Source organism: Doryrhamphus excisus, chromosome 19 (assembly GCF_030265055.1).
Source record: "Doryrhamphus excisus isolate RoL2022-K1 chromosome 19, RoL_Dexc_1.0, whole genome shotgun sequence".
Lineage (NCBI taxonomy): Eukaryota > Metazoa > Chordata > Actinopteri > Syngnathiformes > Syngnathidae > Doryrhamphus > Doryrhamphus excisus.
This window is the reverse complement of record NC_080484.1, coordinates 13,155,220-13,175,302: the sequence shown is the minus strand read 5'-3', so window position 1 is coordinate 13,175,302 and position 20,083 is coordinate 13,155,220. Positions and strand designations below refer to the sequence as shown.

The following is a 20,083-nucleotide window of genomic DNA, read 5'->3' as shown; positions in this document are numbered from 1 at the left end:
TTCTTTTATCATTTGAAACTGGAAATAACCTCCATTCAAGCAGACAGCGTCCACATGTTGAAAGCAAGTTTATTTTATTGCAATTTAATCACTTGGACGCAAGAAGTGATTGGCGTTCACAGCCGCTGGATTGATTATCAAACAGTTTTTCAGTCAGTGCCTTTAAAATGGGTAAAAAAAATGTCCTCCGTACGTCCGTCATACATCACTTCTAACACACAAGGATGAGTGACAGAGGAAATGAAGTTGAACAGCGTGAGACCGGAGTTGGCGATGTGTGCTCACGTGGACGGCGTCTCAGCCTCGTCGGAGTTCGTGGAGCTTCTGAGCCACGTCCTCCAGCTCTGATTCGATGGCGGAGAGGCTTCCGACGTCAGCGTCCTGCTGATGTAAACATGGAAGATATTAAACATGGAGTATTTATGGAGTATTTATTTGACATGGAGAGTCGGTGGTACCTCTGTCTTCCGTCCGGCGCTGCCCTCCTCCTCTGGTCCCTTTCCAGCAATCATCTGCAGCTCCTTCTCCTCTGGAGTCCTGTTCCTCTTGGTCTTCATCTCCTCCTCCTTGAAGTGATGCTGCTTTGTGCTCCTCTTCATCCCGTTCTCCTCCTCCTCCTCCTCCTCATCACTCTCGTCCTCCTTGGAGTGCTGTGAGACGGTATCTCTCTTGTCCTCCTCTTCCCCGTCAGCGTGAAAGTCTTTAGCTGCTGTTTCTTCTGGTCCTGATGCTGAAAAAGTTGAATGTTAGCATCTCATCATGTGTTGAAGAAGATGGTGAGCACTTCCTGCGAGGGGACCGTTGAGTTAATCAGCTAAAAAGCTCAACAAATCCACTTTGGTGGTGGAATTGATTCCATTCAATCCATCACGTCAATGGAACGCTGTGACCTTTCACCCACATGCTTATTCTTATTCTGTCATAGCGTATCATTCATCTGGCGTGTCGACATGGAAACATGCTACAGTTTCGTTTGTTTTGTTTGGTGGGACAACCTTTATTCTCCATTCTTGCCTCCTCTTCCTCCTCCTCCTCCTCTTCACTGGCAGTCCTGCTCTTCTGGGACAGGATGGATCGCTCGCCAGGACCTCCCAAAGCGACCAACATGGATCGATCTGGTAAAAAAAAAAAAGGAATTTACAGGAAGGGCTAGATGTACAGGGACGGCTAATGGAGGCAGGAGTGGCTCAGATTGGATCAATAAGAAATTTGTCTTTATAATTGTGGCCTTTTTTACTTTTTAAAAGGCAATCATGCCTTGTAGTACCACTTTCTGCCACAGGAGGTGCTAGAGTTGATGTTTTACCATCTCTACTCATGAAATTGATGGCTACACTAATGGAGTTATTCTGAAAGCTCACCTGGGACGTCCCCTTCTACGCTCAGAGGCGCTTGCGTCACATGATGAGGTACCATGGCGCCCCCATGTGGCCGGGCTCTCTCTTTCCCTCCTAGGAGATGCAACGTACGGTACAGTGTTATTGCCACATGTTCCACGTAACAATACGGGAAAAAAGAAACGCACCATGGGTGGCGATGTCCTGCAGCTCCTTGAGGAAGTCGAAATGGCGAAGAAGTGAAAGCAAGCGCTGGTCTGGAACACACGCACGGTGATAAATGTCAAACGGTAATAAAAGACTTATTTTGCAGCTCTCAGGTGGCTCGTTATACAGTAAGGACGTTTGACTGCCAAGACTGGGATTGAACGTTCTGGCTGCAGCGTCTCCACACCCTCGTTTCCAATCAGTGGATTACAGCCGTGGCTCCGACCCAGAAGTGTCTGTGATGCTCCAGCGGAGGGGTCCTGTTTCAGGAAGGGGGGGCGGGGGGGGGCTTTTCCACAAGGTCACATGTAACTTCATTCCAGTTATTTGCTTTACCCAGCATCCTTTGCATCATCAATCCATTAGCCTGATGGAGTTGAGCCAAGCCCAAAAAGTATTAGCGGTAGAGAGGGGCAGTGCCCCACCACATCCAGCAGATGGAGCTGTTTTTCCTAATTGTGCCGTTTGGATCGTATTGTAATGACCCTTATGGGTTGAAATGGAGAGATATGTTCCAGGGTTGGGAAGGAAAAGGGGTGACGGACAGGAAGTGAGGCATAACCCGCATGTTAGGGGAGTTGTAGGTGTGGGTTACGGTTATTTTTTGAGTGAGCAACTGACCAGTCAAACGAGAAATGAACACAATACATCTTAACCTGCTGCTGAACACACACACACACAAACACACAAAAGACACACAAAATAAATAAATATATATCACCTGTCCTCAGCGTATGCAGACATTGGTGGCTGACAGGTAGGGGGCGTGGCCTGGCCAGCACATCAGCAAGCGCTTCCACGACACATTTCATCACCTGGACATGACAAACGCCATCACAGTTTGACTCCATTGATTACACTTTCAAAGAAAATGTAAACATTTAAGATGATGTTCAGCCGTGAGATCTTCTCATCCAAGGTCAAAGTTCTCCACTGTCATGGAATACGGCATACATTTAGATGGCATGAAAGCCACATCGCCCCCTAGTGGGCAATCTACTAATAAGCGCTTAAATGAAGCACATAAACCAGAATATTAGGAAGCACTAGACCTGCGTAACAAAATCAGCATGATTACAACTGAGTCCCCTTCAGGGACATATAATAAAATAGTTTTTTTCTACCTTGGCGTCGTCGTCATTCTCCAGCACACTTGGAGTCACCGGCAATGACAGAACTGTAAAAAAAAAGCAACAGAAAAAGACATAAAAATACGGAGTGTATGTAAACCAATAATGGAAGAAAAGATAGTAATCTCACCGCATTTCATCAGGAGCGTCACAGTCAGCAATGCAATCATTTTTTTTCCCCACGAGAAGAACAGTCAGTAAAATCCCTCCAGAAAAAGAAGCTTCTTTCACGGTGTTAATCCGCACTTTTCAAAATATCAACGTCGAGGGATTTATGGACGCATTCCGGACTAAATAAAAAAGTGCCAGAGTGAGGATGGAGCCGGCGGCAGCCTCCTTCTGTCCTCCTTTTGTCTCGGCTGACACCTTCACTGACAGCCACCGCGCTAATTTATAAGGAAGCTGGGGGCGGATGTGACGTCACGGCGGCACCTGCTCGTAACCTCCACTGTTAGCTTCCAAATACATTAGCACTGCATTTCAACCAAATCTGCCCTCTTTTGTTAGCATTGTAAATGACATTTCTTTTATTAAATAATTGTGTATTACCTCATAATACTTAAAAAAAACTAAATATAACTTTTTTTGGGTGTAATAAACCCTGAAATAGAGAAGAATGTTGCTGCTTGGCTACAACACAAATAAAGTTTGTACTGAATTACAGAAGAGCATTGTTGACACGGCAGCCATCTTGGCTCCATTGTTCCTCCCAAGTGGGCTTTATTGATTATACTGACATATTCATTGAAATAAGATTCATGATGGGACTGTTTGCTGGCTCAAATGTCCACAAAGGACTCCTTACATCATTCCTTTTTTAAAAGGCATAATAAAAGGCTGCTGTGCGTCAGAAGCGTGCCGGTGTTTGTCCTTTTTGTTTAAACATGAATGAGCTTTTCTTTGAAGCTCATAATAAGAGCATTATGCAAGCCGCCGGCGTGCACGCACGGCCTGGATGGAGCGCAGGTGCACGACGCCATTGTCCATCCATGAAAGCACATCATCTATTGATCCATCCTAGCGTTCTAAAAGCCATCCTTGGTGGAGTAAAAACACACACAAGGAATTCTATGGCTGTTAAAGCTATGCTAACATGCGTTGCAAAACTTGTTACTCTGGCAAACACACCTCACCATGGGACAGCATCACATGATAATATCACAGATGAGATTAAATGAAATGGTGCCATAGATGATATGAGATGAGGTCAGACAAGATCATATGACATCACATGAGATGATAAGATGAGATGATATGAGATAAGAGATGATGACATGATGGGATAGATTATACCAGATGAGATAACATGAGACAGATGATGGCATGATGGGATAGATGATATGAAGGAGATGAGATAACATGAAATGATGAAATGATGGAATAGATGGTATGAAATGAGATATTGTGCGAAAATGAGATGAGGAGACGATGATATGAGATGATATAGATGCGATAACATGAGACGATGAGATGAAACAGATGATAACATGAGATAAGAGATGAGATAGATGGTGGCATGATAAGATGGATGATATGAGACGATGAGATAACATGGGACGATGACATGATGGAATAGATGATATTGATGAGATATTTGTAACAATATGAGGAGATGATATAGATGACAAGATGGCATAGATGAGATGATGAGGTGAGATAATGAGACTATATGACAAAAATTGATATGAGACAAGATGACATGAGTTGATGAGATGACATGAGACGATCACATGATATGAGGTGATGATCATATGAGATGATGGGATAAATGATGGCATAGACTATGAGATCAGACGATGAGATTATATGACATGAGATGATATATTACAATGAGCTGATGAGATGATCGTACATGATATGATCATATGTGATATGAGATAAGAGATGATGTGAAATGAAATGATGGGATAGATAAGAGATGATGATATGCGATGAGATGACGATGATGAGATGACAAGATGTGATGATGTATGACATGACGATGAGAATATCACATACATCATATATGATATATATCAGAATATCATATTATGATATGAGATGGGATGATCAGATGAGATGATAGTGTATATAGGACATGACATACAGTGAATGCAAAGCATGAGGTAGAACTGCACTATGCACTGACATCCATCATGCAGACCTTTTGATTGACGCTGTCATTCAACAGTAAACAGAGCTGTTTCTCATATTTTTGTTATGGGGGGGTAACAATATTAAAAACAGCTCCGGGTGGCTGACGGCAGACGACCACAATGTATCCCACAGGGAGTTTTCACTGTTTGTACTTCCATTTGACCCAGATAGCGGGGTGCCTTGTGGTGGTCTACAAGAGTGACAAGTGGCAGTGGTGGCTCATATTGGCGTCTCACTGCTGATGTGGTGATGATGGCCTGATATGGGGATGGGGGGGGGGGGGTGCATTGTAATGCAGACGACACACACAGGAGCATCTAAATGGAAGTGGGCCAGCAATAGTGTGTGTGTGTGTGTGTGTGTGTGTGTATGCGTCACTCGTCTCTGGTGACAAGCTTCAGGGAGACTCCGCAATGCCAAGGCGGCGTTCGTTCTCACAGCAATGATGTGATGGAGGCAGCAGGGAGAGAGAGATGCTCATCATCCTTTAAAGTCAGCATACGGTTTAAATGAAGCATACGGTGCGTGATTTCCATCAACTTGCCAGTTGATATTACAATGTGCGAGCGTTACTCTGTGACGATGAGGGAGGAAGGGAAAAAAAGCTCAAGGCAAATCTCGCCTCATCAATAATTCACTTCCACTTCAACTAAGGGGAGAGAAAAGTTCAAGTGGGAAGGAAAAACTAGTCAAAGAAATCAACAGGAGAGCCGTGTGCTACGTGATGGAAGACTGGAAACCAAGATGGAGGGAAAGCTCTCCTCTTGCTTCTCAGTAGTAGGGGATGCTGGGGGTGCGCGGTGGGCAGAGAGGCCGGTTTCAGTTTCACTTTCTTGATAGTATTTCAAACCGGGAAACTGTCCCCGGACAGAAAATAACTGCCATATTTTGTATTGAAAAAGTCCAAATAGTCCAAATAAAGCTTTATAAATATATTTGTTTTTCCAAGGTAAAAACAAGAAACAGACAGAAATTAAAAAGAGATGAAAATTATTGTTGAAATGTCCATCCCGTGGAGTGTAGCTCATTATTGATAGATCATTGACACACTTCCTGATAGCCAACACTTACGGTACGTCTTCCCCAGACAGCTAATAAAGCCTCAGTGGGCGTGGTCGCCTGCTCTGCTGAGCTACAACAAACCAAGACGCCCCGACGACGACGCCACGAGGAGCCATAGCAGCGAGGAGGCGGCCGCCAGCGATGGAGCGTCTCGTCCGCAGTGAAGTCCGGGCTGGGCCGAGGCGGGCCGGGTGAAGATGTACGGATGCTCCTATGGACGGGATACAAATAATTATTCCTAAAAATCATCACACTCTTATATCCGAGCTTACCTGAACGCACCCTGCAACCGTTTGTGGGCCCTCCTCATTTGCAATCATATTTGACAAAAGACTAGCTAGCAAGCTGTAAATGTAACATCTTTCTTCTGTTTGCTGGAGCCTATCCCAGCTGTCTTCGGGCGAGAGGCGGGGTACACCCTGGACTGGTGGCCAGCCAATCACAGGGCACATATAGACAAACAACCATTCACACTCACATTCAAACCTATGGACAATTTGGAGTGGCCAATTAACCTAGCATGTTTTTGGAATGTGGGAGGAAACCGGAGTACCCGGAGAAAACACACGCATGCACGGGGAGAACATGCAAACTCCACACAGAGATAACCGAGGGTGGAATTGAACCCTGGTCTCCTAGCTGTGAGGTCTGCGCGCTAACCACTAGACCGCCGTGCCGCCCTATGGACAATTTGGAGTCTCCAATTAACCTAGCATGTTTTTGGAATGTGGGAGGAAACATGCAAACTCCACACAGAGATGGACGACGGTGGAATTGAACTCGGGTCTCCTAGCTGTGCTGCCTGCGTCCTAACCACTCGATCGCCGTGAAGCTTCAACCACTGAATATTAGAAGTAAATACCCGTAGAATGTCAAAGCCAAAAATATGGCTTATTATTATATTTCAGTTGATTTGATATAGAAAATCAACATATAATCATATAGAAAATATATAGCGGTATATTGAACATTTGCCCATTCCATCCACCCACGTATTGATGCTGTGATGGCCAAGTGCATACAAGAAGAAAGCCTCACCACGGGTGGACAGACGAGGCTGATGGGGTCAGAGAAACTGCTTACGACCGTCTTGTCTCCCTCAGGCTGAAACTGAGAAATAACGACTTGGTTAGTAGACGAGGCTGCTAAGCGAAGGTGAAAGTGGATTTGTGCGGCGCACCATGTTGTTCCACAGTCCTTTGGCCAGCTCTTCGTGACCTTTGATGGTGAAGTGGAAGCAGTCGTGGGTGAAGAAGGTCATGTCGATCTTGCCGCTCTGCTGGGAGAAAGAAAAAGGAGAATATTGGAAGAGAGAGGAGGAACCCCCTGCGGTGTGACGTGCTGTGCAGTACCGGGAGGCGAGGAGGGTCGGCGTGTTTTAAAAACGGCTGCAGAACCACGGCAAAGTCCTCCCTGAAGAAGCGGTCGCCGCGCAGCATGGCCTCCAGTCTTCTCTGAGGACGGCAAGCCGATTCCAAAATGGAGTGTCACCCAAAACGTGAGCGAATGATGGCACGAGGCAAGCTGTACCTGGAACTCCAGATTGACCTCCACCAGCTCACGCAGCTCAGCCGAGCGACCCACAGGTTCGATCAGACACGAGCAGAAAGAGCTGGAGAACATCATGGGAACGTCACCATCAGCCTTTTACATACCTCGGTGGTCAGATATGAGAAGACAGATTCTTCTGGAGGTTTGTCGCTGCAAAACTCACCGCTGGAGAAGGCAGCCCGGCGTGGGCTTGTGCACCTCCCGGAGAGTCTGCATGGGAAGAATCTGCACCACGTTCACGATCATACGAGGAACCTGAAGGTGCACAAACAAGACAATTCTAGAGGAAAATGGCGCATATATACACAATACTATATACACGCCTGAACATTTGAAGAACGGACATGTTGCACTGCTGGATCTCAAGGAGCTTCCAGGTAGAGCTTCAAAATGCAAAAACAGGAGCAAGAGCTTTCTCTCTTTGAACGCGGTGGAAAGCCGGGACCATCCTCGGCCCAAATGAAGGTTGCTACTGGTGCCGAGTGCAGTCCGACAACCATCAGATGGCATCTGCCAGGGAAGGCTTTTAAAACCAAAATGTGTCTTCAAAAGGTCTCGTCTTCTTCAAGGCCACAACATTTCTTATTTGGAATTAGCAGGAGAGCATCGAACATGGGGTATGACGGTCCTGATGGCTTCCATCGTTACTGACAAGGAGATCCCACCTGAGATGTTGGCACGGTGGAGAGGGCGCCATTACGATCCTTCAATGGAACAATGGAGCTTCAGGTTGTGCAGGGGTGTCAAACGGCAGAGAGCTATGTGGGGTAACTCCACCAAGGACTCTTTTGGAGCATCCTGTGTCTTCCCATCATCTAGCACGCCCAGACCATTGGTGGAGCTACTCATTACTTACTCCTTTTTTCAGCATTTTATTTCTATTTCACTTGAAGGCAATAAATGACAATAAATGTCTGACTCCCATTTCTTCTTGTTCTGTTTGGTTTCTGCTTAGAAGCTCTCTAAGATCCAACAGTGCAACATATACATTCTTGGTGGTTAACATTTGGATGAGTTCATCCTCCCTGACCTCGTTCATCAGCATTTCCAAGGAGACGGTCATGTAGTGAATGAAGTTCTCCGCCGAGAAAAGAGCCTGTGAGGAACACAAGCGGTTTCAGGAGAATCATATGAGGTCATGATGATTAGGATATGTTTTCATAGAATGAGAGCAGCACCACCTTGTCTTTGCAGTAGTCGCAGATGTCGTTCATGCCCATGAGGATGGTTAGAAGCTTCCAGTCCTGCTCAAAGTTCAAACCCTGGAGGAAGATAAAAGCAAGGGTGAGGAACCTGCGGCCTTACGATGGCAAAACATCTTGCTTGGAGACCAACCTCGTAGCCTCTGAGGGTGTCAATCAAATGTCTGGTCTGGCTGGGGAGGTTGCTGATGAAAGAGAAAGATGAATATCTCACCTTATTTGCGGCGTATGGAATGCAATAAGGCGAAGTGGCATGTGAGGCAGTTGCCATGACGACAGAACAACAGCAGACGACCTTACAAGGTGTTATGCCCCGTCACGGCCAGATTGAGGCCGGTCTGGCTGAGGTGGGCCTCCATGCCGTGGACCGTCTTCCCCCGAGCGGCGCCCAGCAGGTTGGGATTGAAGAGTTTGATGATGTCTGACACACGACACACACACAGGAAGTGAGCAACTGGCGGGAAGGAAGCAGGAAGTGAGGTTCCTGGGGACAGCAAACCTACTGGGTAAAGTGATCACGTCCTCGTACGAGCCGTAGCCGCCGATGCTGGGACACAAAATGACAATTTAGTCAAGAGACAGTTCATTAGGTACACCTGCACGATCCAATAGGAAGCAGACATTGAAAAAAAATATAGCTAATACTAACTATAATATATTATAACTAGCTATAACAATATTAAAGCACAAAAAGTTTTACAATTAAAAATTTAAAAATGTGTATGAAATACAAACTATTAGCTATTAGCTAGACAGAAATTACTACAATATAATGACAATATTTTATACAAAATATTTCTTCAAAATTGGTACAAAATATTAGCTACAAAATATTTTAAATATTAAAACATATTACGAAAAACAATTAAATATTTTTTTCTACAAAATCTGTACAAATTAATAAAAATATAAAAACATAAATTACACATATTTGTGAACAATTAATATTAAATTTGAGCAATAACAATATTAAAAATAATACAGTAAATAACTAAATATCCATTTTCTATACCGCTTATCCTCTAGGGTGGGGGTGTGCTGGAGCCTATCCCAGCTGTCCAGGGTGAGAGGTGGGGTACACCCTGGACTGGTGGCCAGCCAATCACAGGGCACATATAGACAAACAACCATTCACACTCATCATTACTTTCATTTTTAAATAGTGAGATGTATTATTTCACTAAAGCCTTCATTAGAAACCATACAAATAAATACAGCATCACTCAGAAATATGGAGACACAAAGGCCTCCCCGTCTATCCACAGTGGCTGCCTGGTACTCTCTGCAGTCTATTCATCACCTCACGGCTTTTATTACAGTGCCAAGTCATTTACCTCCAGGAAACGTGACGAAACTCGATGGGAATCCCGAGGACGGTGGTGGCGTTGGCGCCGATGGCCGTCTGAAAAGAGGAAAAAAAAAGCAACATGGAAAAACGGAACACCTTTCTGGAAAAACCACAACCAATGGAAGCCATCATTCAATGAATACCTTCTTGCAACCAGAAGACAAAGGAGGAAGTAAAAGCGGCACGTACTGTGAGAGAATCTCCCAGAGCGGCGACGACTTTGATATCAGCCGCCTTCACCAGCTCCACTGTGAAGAAAGATGACCACGTTAGCATTGATGAGGTGTGTGTTGGGGGGTGGGGGGGTGAGACAGCCACACACCTGAGGAGGGGGCTGAAGTAGAGGGGCTCATATCCGGACACTGGAAGACCGGATGCTTGAAGCTGATTGGACGAGTTTTTTCTGGAAACTCCTTGAAAAAAACAACAGAGAAAAGGGCAGCCATCTTTATTTGTTGTTAGATGTAGTTTCATGACTGTAGATGATGTTAGTGGCGCTGCCTGTGGGCTGGGTTTAAAATGCTTTGTAAGGCATCCCACTATACACGTCTTCAATGTTTCATCATCAGAAGACAGATGCTCACTGGTTCATATGGACAATGAAAACAGCAAAGATGGAAGCTGATACTAATAGGCTCCTGTATATCACAAAGCAGAGATGTACTTTTTTCTTAAACTATAACATTTTTGTGTGAAAAAGTCCTGATTTCTTTTTTTTTACATGTTTTATCATCAAACAAATCTAACCATTAGTCATGAACACCATTGGTGGAGACCAAACACTGACCACTGACTCTTTGGATGTTGTTGTGGGGTCTTTTGTGACCTCTTGGATGAGTCGTGGCTGCTCTCTAAGGGCCACCCATGTGAAAGTTCACCACTGTTTGTGGATAATGGCTCTCACTATGGTTGGCTAGAGTCCTAACGCTTTAGAAAGATGTCAATACAAAGTTTTGACAGGGGAAAGGCAAATCACTTTTTCCACACAGGGTCATGTAGCTTCGGACTTAATAAATTTTTTTATTTAAAAACAGAATTTAATGTTCAGTTGTGTTATCATAGACTAATATTTGTTATAATTACTGCAGGAAGTGAGCAGGTATCGGGAGGTCTGGGCTTCGCTACTGAGACTTCTGCCCCCCGTTTTCAGGATAAGATTGAAAAGAAATGTAAAAAATGTACGTGAGATGCTGCCCCCGCGACCCGGGCCCGGATAAGCGGCGGAGAATGGAATGGAATGACTAATATTTGCAATTGTTAGACAATATGAAAACATTCAAATGTGACAAATATGCAAAAAAATAAAATTAAGCAAGGGGGCAAACAGTTTACCATCTGTTGTTCATATGTTGGTTTAGAAAATATCAGTGTCAAAGTCACATGCTTTCATTTCACACTCCATGGCCCTCACTAGAAAGTTATCCATGTTGGTGAGCTTTACCAATAACCAGCCAAAAGCCTAAATGCGGTGTTAAAAGGTCAAACATACCTTGGTGAGGGCCTCCTTGCTGTATTGTCGTATCCCTTCTTCATACTTCCACCACCAGTCGTTGCCTAATAAAGACGATTAACACGCATGATATGCCATACTTTCCATTTAGCTTCAGACAATACAAAATGTTCCAGCACTTTTACCTTTCACACAGCGCGACACCAGCACGCACGTTGCCAGGGCGATGCAAAGCCACCCCATAGTAAGTGTGCACCGGCCAAATATGAGTGGGGCACCCCTGCAGCAAAAAAGCACAATGCATCCTGGCTTTTTTTAACACTTAGTCAGGCCCCGCCCACAAGGGATGACTGGCAGGCCGGCTGGTCCAATAGGAGCCAAATAAAACAGTAACTTTACTTCAGACACAAATCAATCATCAAACAAAATATAATTAGGCAGGAAAAAAAGACTATTTTTAATATTCTCCTATCATTTATTAACTTATAATAATGTGTTAAAATGACCAGTGTTTGATTTTGATGTGCGGATGTGATGTTTTCATGCAGGGTAACTAAAAGTGACATGATGTTGTTTTGGTTGACTTGTACCCCCCCAGATTGGATGTCAGGGTCATACTGAATGACTGAACGTGTGCAGGAAGGGGGCAGAAACTCTAAACAGATCAAGTTGTGGAAACAAAAAGACATTTCCAAACATTCATCGACATTCTTCCGTGTGAAATTAAGTGAAATTATCCATCAAAAAAAGAAGCTGGAAGATCCAGTCCAGCTTTTCTATAAATTAAAGTTTAAACACGGAACCCAACATGTCTAAAATCAACATCTGCAAAGAAAAAACATGCAAACATTTTTTTTCCATGGTAAGATTGAAAAGAAATAATTTCCCCCCCAAGATGCAGCAAAAACCTCAAAAGGAAGCAGGAATGAGAAAATAAATTGCACGTGAAAAGTTGCTGATGAGTCCAAAGCGTCTTTCATCCATCCGTCAAAAAGCTCAGGGGTGTCTCCGAGGTGAAAACGCGGGATGCCGCATCCCGAGTCAGTCCCAAATCTATGTTTGGGGGCCCCACACACTGGCAACACTGAACACGTCAGCGGCCATTTTGGGTCTTTTGGAGCAGGCAAGCACAAGCTTCTCCAGGGGGAGCGTCTGTCCAGGTTTTACTCAACTTCGGGGCTTCTTCTCACTGCTGTTCCTCTTCCTCGGGACGGCCTGCTGCCTCCTCGGCTTGGGGCGGCTCTTGTGGGGGTCTGGGAGGAGGAGGCGGGGCCTGGGGCCGAGGGGGCATGATGATCTGGTGCTGACGCTGTCGGTAGGCGATGACCGTGCCCAGCAGGAGGGCGATGACCGTCATGAGGTAGAGGTCCCACTCGGGGCCCAAAAGCTGGTCCAGGTCCACCTGAGAGACGAGCTCACGCAGCTTACGAGCGAGCACAGATTGAGAGGTGGTGTTACAATCAGGACAGAACGGCAGTGGTTAACTTATTTTTACACTTGCATTACATGAATGGCTTCCATCAGTGTTGAGGACTCACATTAAGGTCTTGCAGGTACTGCAGCGTGTAGATCAGGCCCAGCTTGCACAGAGCCAAGAAAACTGGCACCTGTGCATCAGGACTGGCTTCTGCTGCCAAGTCGTAGAAGCGCTTGGCCAGGTGGATGTCCTGGAGGACACAAGTGGCGTTTATTGTCTGGTTTCATGGTGGAAACCCGGAAGTATCACACACCTTTTTGATACCCAGGCCCTTCTCGTGCATGTAGCCCAGGTTGAACATGGCCTGGGCGCTGTTCTGCTGCTCTGATGCCAGCCTGTAGTGGATGACGGCCGTCTCGTAGTCCACGTCGGTGCCGAAACCATAGAAGTGGTAGTCCCCCAGTTTTATCCTGGCCACGGTGTAACCTGGATTGATTGTTTAGATTGATGACTAGTAAATGATGGGAAAGAGGAAGACGTGTGAAGGCACCTTGAGCAGCAGCTCTGGTCCAGTGAAGCAGAGCCCGAGGATAGGTCTCGTTCTCGTTGAATATCTTTGCACCCCCTTTGGATGAACAATTCAGAAAAAAAAAATCAGATGGCAAAATTAAAAACAAACTCAATGAAAACTGATTGAAAGTTCTCCTACTCTGGTCCAGGATGAAGGCCACGTTGCTCTGTGCCACCTCATAGCCCTGCTCGGCCAGCAGCAAGTACTGGACCAGCGCCGCGTCGCTGTCGCCCTCCTTGAAGCTGCTGTACGCCGACAGCAGGCGGTCGGACCAGCGGCCACGCTCGCACACGTTCTTGAAGAGCTGCAAAAAAGACAATCTGTTCATTTTGTTGCAACTCTGCAGCAAAAAAAAACACTTTCTGTCGCTGAAAACATGGGGAAAGGACGAATACTAATTCATGTAAATAATAAATATGCAATTGTACATGAACTTTGTCATTAAAATTTAAGGTATATTCATCAAAATTATGACCATGAAGCCTCATTTTACAGCTTTTTTGGTAAAAATGGGTTTCTAGTGATGGGAGAGAATCAAAATGGCAGCAAACGTGCAAGTTCTGCATGTGTCAGTGGGTGCAATACGCGGCTCCTCACCTCCACCGCCGTGTGACACGAGCGCATGACGCCGGTACCGGTGGCGTGCATCTGGGCCAGATTGTAGAAGGCCAGGATGTGGCCCGCCTGCGAGGCCAGGTTGAAGAACTTCAGAGCCTGCTTGTAGTCGCGCTTTACGCCGATGCCATCTGTCGGGTACCAAAGAAACAAAGAACTTTTGTGGATGAAGAAGGATCGCATACAAGCGTCCAGGGAAAGAGAAGAGGTCACGTGACTTACTGTAGTACATGGTGCCCAGCTGCAGCTGTCCGTCCACCCAGCCCTGCTCTGCCGCCTTCTGGAAGTATTTCAGGGCCAGCTCGTAGTTCTTAACACAAATTGTGTATATTATCTGATTATTTCACATACAGCTATTTTTTATAGGGGTTTTGTCCACCATCTACAATCCTGATGTGAGGAATGAACACATTGATCTTTTCTGTGTGTTCTAACAATATAAAAAAAGTTATAAGGAGGTACGTAATGGGACACACCTATGCAAAAACAACCTCCAAAAAGGGCTTTATTTACATAATGTGAGATGCATATTAAGCAAGCTAAAGGGACATTAGTATAATTACTGTTATTAACATGGTTACGCCCAAGAACTACGTTACTGGTGTAGTGACACCTCACCACATCGGCTAGCAAGTAGCTTCACCACATGCACTCACATTGCCTCAAGCCACTCGCTAAAGGTAACGCTACATATCGGAGCTGCCACCGCTGCTGCTGTCTTTTTGTTTTTGTCCCGAGTTGTAGCATTTTTTTGATGAGGCTGGGTGAAATCATGGCATCCAGGAAGGAAGTTCCACTAAAAATGCTGTTTTGATCGAAAAACATAAACCCCTGTTGGAGGCGTTTTAGTAGCAGCCTTTTTTGGCTAGTTTTTATATCTTTACAAAGCACAGAAAAGAGAAAGACATATTCATGTCTCACATAAGGACAGTGGATGATGGGCAACAGGTTCATGTTTATGATGTCATACCACTGAGACGCCTCTTCCGTACAAGTAGGCCATGCCCAGGCCGCTCTGTCCCACTGGGTTTCCCTGCAGGACGCACGGAAACAAAACTGTCAGGAAATTAAAAAAAAAACCAGCACATGCTGACTGCAAAAAAAAAAAGTCTACCAAGTCTGAAGCCTTCTTAAAGTACTGCAGGGCTGTCTCATTGTTCTGAGGCAGAAACTCGCTGCCTTCAGAGTACATCTGCGGGACAAAGAGACTTAAGACACCAAAAAAGTCCAACAGCAGCAGACAACAATCCCACCAGTCCTGTGGGTGGCACTATTGCCCATTGCAGGCTGGGAGAACAAGATGTCTGCCATGAAGGACAGTACAGTACTCACCTTGCCGAGGAAAGCCATAGCGTGTGTATTTCCTGCATTTGCAGCCTGGTTGAAGTAGTCATACGCCCTCTGGTGGACAACAAAGCCCGACATTCAGACATATTAGCATACAACAGTTTACAGTCATCCCTTGCTATATCGCACTTCCAATGTGTGGCTGTTTAGAATAAAATAACTACATGAATGAGAGTGTGAAAGGTCGTTTGTCTATACGTGCCCTGCCATTGGCTGGCAACCAGTCTAGGACGTACCCAGCCTTTCACCCCAAGTCAGCTGGGATAGGCTCCAGCACACCCACCCAAACAACACTAATGAGTATTGAGCAGCATAGAGAATGAAGTGAATCTGGAACCCATTAACCACGATAGAGGAGGGATGCCCATATCTAAACTCAACTCCAGGCTACAAGATACCTGGTGGTTTTGTTCCACGCCACGTCCTCCGTGCAGGTGAAGCTGACCTAGTCCCACCTAAGGAGGGTGACAAACGCACAGCTTTAGACCATGTCTGCAATGGAGCATCTAAAGTGACAGTTAAGAATAAATGACATGATGACAGTATATGGTGGTTTAAATGCAAATGTTGCCCCTAGACTAGAGTATTTGTGTTATTTCTGTGTCTAGTATACCTCCACTGTAGTACATTCATACCTGAGCCTGCACATCCCCCTTCTCAGCCAGAAACTGGTAGTACTGGATCAGATCCTCCTCCAGCATTCCACTCGCGGATCCCGGGTTCTCCAGCTCGTCGAGAAGCCTAATCTTCTGCACGGCTGTGCCTCCCGTCAAGGACACGTCACTGGCCACTGTGGCAGGTGAGGGGGAGCAGGTTATGTGTGGGGGGGCTCATGACTGACCGAATGCGAGATGGTCTTACCCTGATTGGCCACCAGCCTGTAGTGTGTGAGCGCAGACTCACAGCTCTGAGGAACACCCACTCCCCCCCAGTATCTGTAGCCCTTAGAAAAGGAAGAAACAAACACATACATTTATATTCATGCCATCATGTCGTTGCTTCCCTCAGTTGGGAGAACTCACCAGAATCATATGCGCAATCAGATTTCCTCCCAGGGCCCCAAAGGTGTAGTAAACCAGGGCCTGCAGAAGATGAAGCATTCAAATTGATCTCTCTGCAATGCTGCAACATTCACACATGACAGCCCATCATAGCAATTCCCAGCTACAAAGCAAATATACCCCCTTCTGACGATGCCTTCAATGCCGCATTTCTGTCCCTCTTTGGATTCCCTTGCAGAAAAAGCACCAAATTCTCTCAACTATAAAAATAATACGCTAAAAATACATTTCACTGTAAATACAGTAAATAGCACAACTGAAGAGAAACTAGCTCCAAATACTACAATATGAGCGAAAATTAAGAGAAACAAGCTTTGATCCCTTTGATGTTCCACTGACTAATGGTAGTGCACATTTTTGTCCACAATAACATCAGCACAAATACTTTACTTCCAACACCCACAATTCTTAAAAATAATAATACCTTTGCCTGACTGGAGTTAACGCCAAGTCCTGCAGCATACAGAAATCCAAGCGCCTGTAAAGGAAAAGAAAAGACAAGAGCTAATTTTATATCATAGACATTTTATTATGCTCATTTTATTAGCAATATAGCTTAATGTTCATTTCTACCCTAAAGAATTATTTACTACTTTTTTCCCACAGTTATTATTCTTTAGTACTGGGTTGTCCAAGCGTTTTCCACAGAGGGCCGCATGCTAAAATATGAAAGGATGAGGGGCCACTTTCATAGTTTTTCTAAACTGAGGAAAAAACAAAAAAGCAGCCTGCATCGCAAGCTTGTGTTGTTTGTTTTCTGCTTACATAGCAATTCTTTGGTCATTGTTCCATTTTCACTATTTTTTTTTTTCCTATATCCCCCGATATTATGACTTGAATAGTTTGATTTCATTTTTGTATTTTAAAAAAAGTTGTGTTTTGTTCCTGATAAAATACTTTAAAAAAGCATCATTTTTTCCCTTTAATATTTAAACTTTTAGCTTCTAAATACAGTTTTTCTTCATATTAGTTTTGGAAAATTACGACTGTCAACATTATAAAACATTAGTCGCCTAATATTTGGACTGCTTCCCCCTTTATTTTAGTGTTTTTTGACTTCCTGTTTAAAATGTGCCATGAGCCATTAAATAAACAGCTTTGGACACCCCTGATTTAGTCCATTATTCTTATAAACAAATAGCTTAAATCAATTTTTTTTCTTTTCCAAGCAACACTTTACGAGGAATAAGAGGAACGAGATGAAGCGTGAACAAATAGTGATGTGACATAGGACTGTGTACCATCTGCGCTTTGGGGGAACCCTCGGTGGCCAGCTTGTCAAACATCTCCCTGGCTCTGCTGATGTTCTGGCTCATGTAGTCTCCAAAGAGCATGGCGTACGCCACCTTCTCCATGGCCTTCTGGTGACCTTTGTCCGCCACTTTCAGCAGCTTGTCGTACAGACTGGGCAAGCACAAGTTGAAGATTACCTCAGACTGCTAAGACGTGCACAGACACCCAAGTTGTATGGCAATAAAAAACACACACAAAAAGACATCGCTGTGACAAACTGGGATATAAAACAAGCAGACAGAGCACACTGATTGATGTTGGGTGATAAAAAGCACACTAAAAATGATCATCTATGTGCAGGTTGGGGCTGCTATCCCCAGATTGAATGCTGAACATTCTGCAGTCTTACGAGAAGTTTGTATTGGGGGAAATTTTTTTTTTGACAAGACAGCCCTGTAATATCTGCATCACTTTTATCTTTTGATACTTTGGGGCACTCACTCCTTCTTCCAGCTCCGCTTGGTGGTGGTGTTGAGCATTCGCAAGACCGTCTGGTACTGATCTTCAGCTTCCTCCGCCTGCAGTCTCTGCTGTGCCTGCTCCTCAGCTGGAAGAAACGACAACAGCAGCAAAAAACATGAGGGAAACGGCAAAATGTGTCAGCGGAGGAGGTGCCGCGTTGCACGCTTACTCTCACAGAACCCCCACTTCTTGTCCTGGTCGTAGTCGTAGGTGGTGGAACACCACAGTCGACCGTCCCCTCGGCCGTTGGTGGTGCAGTCGGCGTACTCTTTGCCTTGGAAGACGAAGGGGAACATGCAGGTTTCTCCATTGGCTGTACCGCCGTTCACCACAGGAACTTTAAAAATAAATAAATAAATAAAACATGTTCATCCATCATACATTTATATCTTTAAAACACACATAAAAGTGTGTTCCTGTCACACATAAGGATTGCGGATTTGTACAGTTTTCCTTTAACGTCTATTTTGGTTAAGAGTCAGATCTTCTGAAACGAATGAGTGACGCTAACCAAGGTTCTACTGTAGCTTGCTTGGTAGAGACACTAAAGTGTGACACAGGGGCGGACCCAAGAGGCAACACAGGTGGCACGGTGCTTATCATTTCTCAGGGGAGCAAGACAACAAAATTGTTGGCATTATTTAGACTTTCACATTAGTTACACTATGGTACAACTTCTCATGCACTCTACTGTATACCCATTCTTTTGAGTCCTTGCCTTCTTTAGGTCTGTCCAAAGAGACACGCTGTTCCGGCAGGTCTTCCTTCTCCTCTACCTTCACACCATCTCCACCTGGCTGCTTGCTTTCCTCTTTTTCTCCGTCTTCTGTCACAGACACAGAGGTGATAGATGCACTTGCTGCAATTCTTGAGGCCAAGTGAGCGTCATCCTCCTCCGATTCTGGATCATGGTAGGGCTGCAGACAGTATAGAAGGGAAATGGATGCACAGGAAGCAGGCACATTTTTACATAGTCGTTTTGCTAAATAAAGGTGATGATGATACAGTATAAGCTTACCTTTAGCTCTGGGCTTTCATTCCCGTTTTGCTCCTCATCTGGAAACAACCAACAAGTCACTGATCTGTTAGCTTGACTATAGTAAAGCAAAGTGTTGCTGGACGCCCAACAGCTGCCAGCTTGATGTTCAAGCTCCAGCAAACCCAGTCAAAGTGTGGATTAATGCACTTACCAGCCGTTACTCCACTGGTCACAACCACTAGCAGAAGTGTGCAGATATAAAAGGCTCTCGCAATGTTTAAACCTCCTTTTAAAGAAGCCATTGCTGGTGCGGTGACTAGCTCCCAAGCTGCTAGCTGTTGCTCCCGTCTCCACTGCTGCCACACATTCAGCCACGAGATGTTGCTTTAAATAAACAACCTCCTCTCAATTAGTAATGTTATTTAAAGCTACTCCTGTGTGCCATCGACCGTAGTAGCCGTCAAAAGATGCTAACGAGTCCAGCACTAGCAGGAATGACGTTTAGCTAACTGGGTGCTGTGACATTAGTCCTACAAACACGTATAAAATAGCTCAAATTGCAACACAAATTGTGTTTAAATAGTTAGCCGGCTACTTCGTCATGCTTGTAAACAGCTACGTTTGACGACGAGCAGCTACAACACAAACAAACTGACGTGTCGGTGAAGAGATATTGTAGTACTTAGCCATTAAGCCCTTACTACAACAGGTCGGCACTTCCGGTTCCTGGAATTCGACCTATCGTTGCACGGGATGTGGGCCAATCAGGGATGAGACGGGGATTTGTAAACCAATCGGGTACGTACACAATTATATTTCGAGCAGATGGGTGGGTCCAAAAACACGATAGTGATTTATTAATTTATTAACAAGGGTGATACTTATTATAGAAACAAATATACATTGTTATAGTAT

General features: G+C 44.9%; 3 protein-coding genes across 5 annotated transcripts; all 3 read right to left on the bottom strand.

Annotated features, from left to right (window-relative positions):
* Positions 1–11: 11 nt before the first annotated feature.
* Positions 12–3,167, bottom strand: chga (chromogranin A). Of its 2 annotated transcripts, none has more exons than XM_058057827.1 (8): positions 2,805–3,167; positions 2,669–2,721; positions 2,266–2,359; positions 1,526–1,594; positions 1,362–1,451; positions 996–1,115; positions 459–730; positions 12–381 (listed from the first exon to the last, which is right to left on the bottom strand). In XM_058057827.1, exons 1-8 carry the CDS (start codon positions 2,842–2,844, stop codon positions 298–300), a joined length of 822 nt encoding a protein of 273 aa, XP_057913810.1. In that variant the 5' UTR covers positions 2,845–3,167; the 3' UTR covers positions 12–297. The 2 variants fall into 2 exon arrangements, with proteins under 2 accessions (XP_057913810.1, XP_057913808.1); XM_058057825.1 differs by having other exon boundaries at positions 19–384; positions 2,805–3,149.
* A 2,539-nt stretch (positions 3,168–5,706) lies between these two features.
* On the bottom strand, positions 5,707–11,737 carry si:dkey-177p2.18 (phospholipase B1, membrane-associated). Of its 2 annotated transcripts, none has more exons than XM_058057469.1 (16): positions 11,609–11,737; positions 11,463–11,527; positions 10,296–10,386; positions 10,163–10,221; positions 9,960–10,027; positions 9,129–9,172; positions 8,926–9,046; positions 8,759–8,810; positions 8,605–8,685; positions 8,454–8,519; positions 7,587–7,678; positions 7,403–7,484; positions 7,225–7,326; positions 7,053–7,151; positions 6,911–6,982; positions 5,707–6,083 (listed from the first exon to the last, which is right to left on the bottom strand). In XM_058057469.1, the coding sequence occupies exons 1-16, from the start codon at positions 11,664–11,666 to the stop codon at positions 5,943–5,945; spliced, it is 1,293 nt and encodes a 430-aa protein (XP_057913452.1). In that variant the 5' UTR covers positions 11,667–11,737; the 3' UTR covers positions 5,707–5,942. The 2 variants fall into 2 exon arrangements, with proteins under 2 accessions (XP_057913452.1, XP_057913453.1); XM_058057470.1 differs by having other exon boundaries at positions 7,053–7,148.
* A 169-nt stretch (positions 11,738–11,906) lies between these two features.
* On the bottom strand, positions 11,907–19,907 carry sel1l (SEL1L adaptor subunit of ERAD E3 ubiquitin ligase). The gene is made up of 21 exons (XM_058057465.1): positions 19,380–19,907; positions 19,208–19,245; positions 18,908–19,106; positions 18,359–18,526; positions 18,169–18,274; positions 17,676–17,838; positions 16,859–16,912; positions 16,396–16,455; positions 16,235–16,316; positions 16,009–16,163; positions 15,772–15,828; positions 15,359–15,427; positions 15,141–15,218; positions 14,997–15,059; positions 14,249–14,336; positions 14,009–14,157; positions 13,550–13,715; positions 13,391–13,465; positions 13,154–13,326; positions 12,962–13,090; positions 11,907–12,846 (listed from the first exon to the last, which is right to left on the bottom strand). The coding sequence occupies exons 1-21, from the start codon at positions 19,468–19,470 to the stop codon at positions 12,610–12,612; spliced, it is 2,400 nt and encodes a 799-aa protein (XP_057913448.1). The 5' UTR covers positions 19,471–19,907; the 3' UTR covers positions 11,907–12,609.
* Positions 19,908–20,083: the final 176 nt, after the last annotated feature.

Bases quoted from the DNA above. Each gene is read 5' to 3' on its own strand.
- chga (XM_058057825.1), bottom strand. From the start codon at position 2,844: ATGATTGCATTGCTGACTGTGACGCTCCTGATGAAATGCG. The intron at 1,116-1,361 runs GTGAGCTTTCAG...TTTTTTTACCAG, and splicing joins CGTAGAAGGGGACGTCCCAG to ATCGATCCATGTTGGTCGCT. The intron at 385-458 runs GTACCACCGACT...TGTTTACATCAG, and splicing joins GCGCCGGACGGAAGACAGAG to CAGGACGCTGACGTCGGAAG.
- si:dkey-177p2.18 (XM_058057469.1), bottom strand. From the start codon at position 11,666: ATGGGGTGGCTTTGCATCGCCCTGGCAACGTGCGTGCTGGTGTCGCGC. The intron at 10,222-10,295 runs GTGTGTGGCTGT...CTTTCTTCACAG, and splicing joins TACTTCAGCCCCCTCCTCAG to TGGAGCTGGTGAAGGCGGCT. The intron at 7,152-7,224 runs GTACTGCACAGC...TCTTTCTCCCAG, and splicing joins CCGACCCTCCTCGCCTCCCG to CAGAGCGGCAAGATCGACAT.
- sel1l (XM_058057465.1), bottom strand. From the start codon at position 19,470: ATGGCTTCTTTAAAAGGAGGTTTAAACATTGCGAGAGCCTTTTATATC. The intron at 18,275-18,358 runs GTAAGCGTGCAA...CGTTTCTTCCAG, and splicing joins GAAGTGGGGGTTCTGTGAGA to CTGAGGAGCAGGCACAGCAG. The intron at 17,839-18,168 runs GTGAGTGCCCCA...GTGCTTGCCCAG, and splicing joins AAGCGGAGCTGGAAGAAGGA to TCTGTACGACAAGCTGCTGA.